The sequence below is a fragment of the Alosa sapidissima genome, chromosome 10, assembly GCF_018492685.1.
Source record: "Alosa sapidissima isolate fAloSap1 chromosome 10, fAloSap1.pri, whole genome shotgun sequence".
Lineage (NCBI taxonomy): Eukaryota > Metazoa > Chordata > Actinopteri > Clupeiformes > Clupeidae > Alosa > Alosa sapidissima.
Window position 1 is genome coordinate 14,337,444 of NC_055966.1, and position 2,500 is coordinate 14,339,943.

At 49.8% G+C, this 2,500-nt stretch overlaps 1 protein-coding gene across 3 annotated transcripts in view; it reads left to right on the top strand.

The window, feature by feature from the left end:
- Window positions 1-2,500, top strand: part of cdk14 (cyclin-dependent kinase 14) — a 173,830-nt gene that overhangs the window by 78,704 nt on the left and 92,626 nt on the right. For all 3 annotated transcript variants that reach the window (XM_042106533.1, XM_042106535.1, XM_042106534.1), the window contains one exon: window positions 863-925. In XM_042106533.1, the coding sequence (XP_041962467.1) occupies window positions 863-925 (63 nt within the window). The remainder of the gene's footprint in view (window positions 1-862; window positions 926-2,500) is intronic.

The window sequence follows — 2,500 nt, forward strand, 5'->3', positions numbered from 1 at the left end:
GTAGCTTGTTAGAGCTGGCTGCATTATGCATAAGGGGAAACGCACATCTATCTGGGGTGCTTTCTCCTTTCTCTACTTCAAACACACACACACACACACACACACACACACACACACACACACACACTCATACACATGCACCCACGCACACACACACACACACACACACACACACACACAGTCTCTGCCATGCTGTTGCCAACACGCCTCCATCTCTGTCTTCCCGCCGGCGCAGAATGGGAACATGAAACGAGGGACCAGTGTAATTCCGGCGGAATGAGAGCTTGGAATGGAGGATGTTTACATGAAGCTTCCCGACAAGCCCTCCGCACTCGGCACTCAGTTTAAACAATCCCATTAGCCCTCGCCTCTCTGCTCACCACTAGCCCTGCTGATAGGCCCACTCTATCTGCCCGCATGGACCACATACATGTCATTTAAAGTGCCCGTTAGCTACATGTCCCCTAGAGCAATGGAGGCCAGAGGCTCAGAGAGACAGGCAGCAGGAAGAGAGGGGGATTGTGGGATAGGGAGGGGCAGTATGTACTCAACAACAAACACGGAAAAACACTGATCTTTCTTTTTTTTTTTTTGCTTCCTCCATTATCAATGTGCTGTTCCTTCAAATCAAGTTATGCTACTCAAGTAACAGGCCTGGAAGAGGCATCCATTTAGAAAGGAGTATAGTTTGGAATATGGCATTGCATTACTGCTTTCAGTGTAATGATTGCTCTCCATTTGTGTTCTCTCTCCCTCCCACCCCCCCCCCTCTCTCTCTCTCATACACTCTCTCTTTCTCCCTCTCTCTCACTCTCTCTCTTTCTGCCTCTCTCTCATCCTGTCTCTGTCTCTGTTTCTGCAGCATACAGATCTGTGTCAGTACATGGATAAGCACCCAGGTGGTCTTCACCCCGACAATGTGAGGGTAAGTCAGACCCCCCCCCCCCCCCCCACCACTCCCACCCCCCCAAACACAAGTGTAACCCATCAGCAAACTCCACACACACACACACACACACACACACACACACACACACATACATTTTCAGGCTGTAGCTGACCCTGACTGACCTGTTGGGATGGACCTCTCAGGGATTGTCTCTAAGGCTTCCCATGGGCTTCTGTGGTCTGTTCAGCGATAAGCAGCCAGGTGTTTCTCCCTAGTCGCCATCACACACCCCAATGGAAAAAGAAATAAACAAGCCATTGAAAGCTTCCCCTTCTCCCTGTAATTATGGAATGTGTAGTGGACTGACCTGAGAGGAGAGGTGAGGAATGGCTACTTATTTATTGATGTTCGGGAGAGGCTGTGGATTGGAGTGCGGAGGTCAGCTGTGGGGCTCTCAAAGGCTCTCATGGGTCCCCAGCAGCTCTTGCAGGAGGAGATGGACGAGGAGGAGACGGGCAAGCTAGCTGGACAGAGCCCAGCGCTTCAGCTCAGATCAGTGTAGCTTAGCATAGCGCCGCTCTGCCTCGGCTGGCTTGGCTGCTACGCTTGATGCACCCAGAGGCCTGTAATCCAGTCCTGCTCTCGTGGGAAGAGGCCTGAGCCTCATCGGAAGGTTCCAGCCCAGTAAGCAGCTGTGACACCCGTTTGGCCAGGATTAGCACTCTTAATCAGGGGTTATATTCTCCACTTGATCCTAATCATCATTCAGACATTTGTCAAGGATGGATGCCAATGTGTTTCTTTTAGCTCAGATGAAGAGTAGGAGTATGTGTGGTGTGTGCCTCATAGCAGTGCTCGAACGATGGATCCACAACTTGTTTTTCATTAATATTGCAGGATAGGCCATTTTGCCTTCGCGGATGTCTGTGCTATGAGTGGCCTTCTAGTTAGCATATTAAAATGAGCGTGATTTAGGGAGGAGAGAGGGTGGAGTTTAGTGCTTGTGCATGTGCGCTTAATTTCACGTTAATTGGGATATACAAAGAAAAGCTGCGTGGAATGCTGCATATGCAGTTTCCTACATCATCATTTTTTGTTTGTACGCTACTTCCCAGGTTTACACGTACGCAACGTTTCAGTATGAATTCCACGTGAGGCTCCAGGTGTCTCCGCCAGTGGTGCCAGCCTGCGTCATGTGAGCCGTGGGAGGCTCTGGCACTGTGGGTGGGTAGGGGGAGAACTGTGTAATTCAGTGAACCAGCCTTGGCACAGAGTGCTGCTCTGCTGTCTTTGGCTCTCCACCGGCCCGGCGGCCCTATGTTCCATCTCTCTTTTGTCTGATGAGGCGGACACCCTAATTGCTGTGTTGGGAGTGGGTGTGTTATTCTGCCCCACAGGGAAATTGTTGTTGTTGTTGTTGCAAGAGTATGACAGAGAGACAGTTGTGGAGAGGAGAGAGACTGAGAAACACCGATTTTAAGTAGAGGATAGACAGCAAGTGGTAAAGATGGAAGGAAAATAAGATACTGTACATGTAAGGGGAGAAAGTAGGAAATAAATGTTTATGAAGAGATAGAGAGAGCAAGAGATGGAGAGAAAGAGAGATGATGG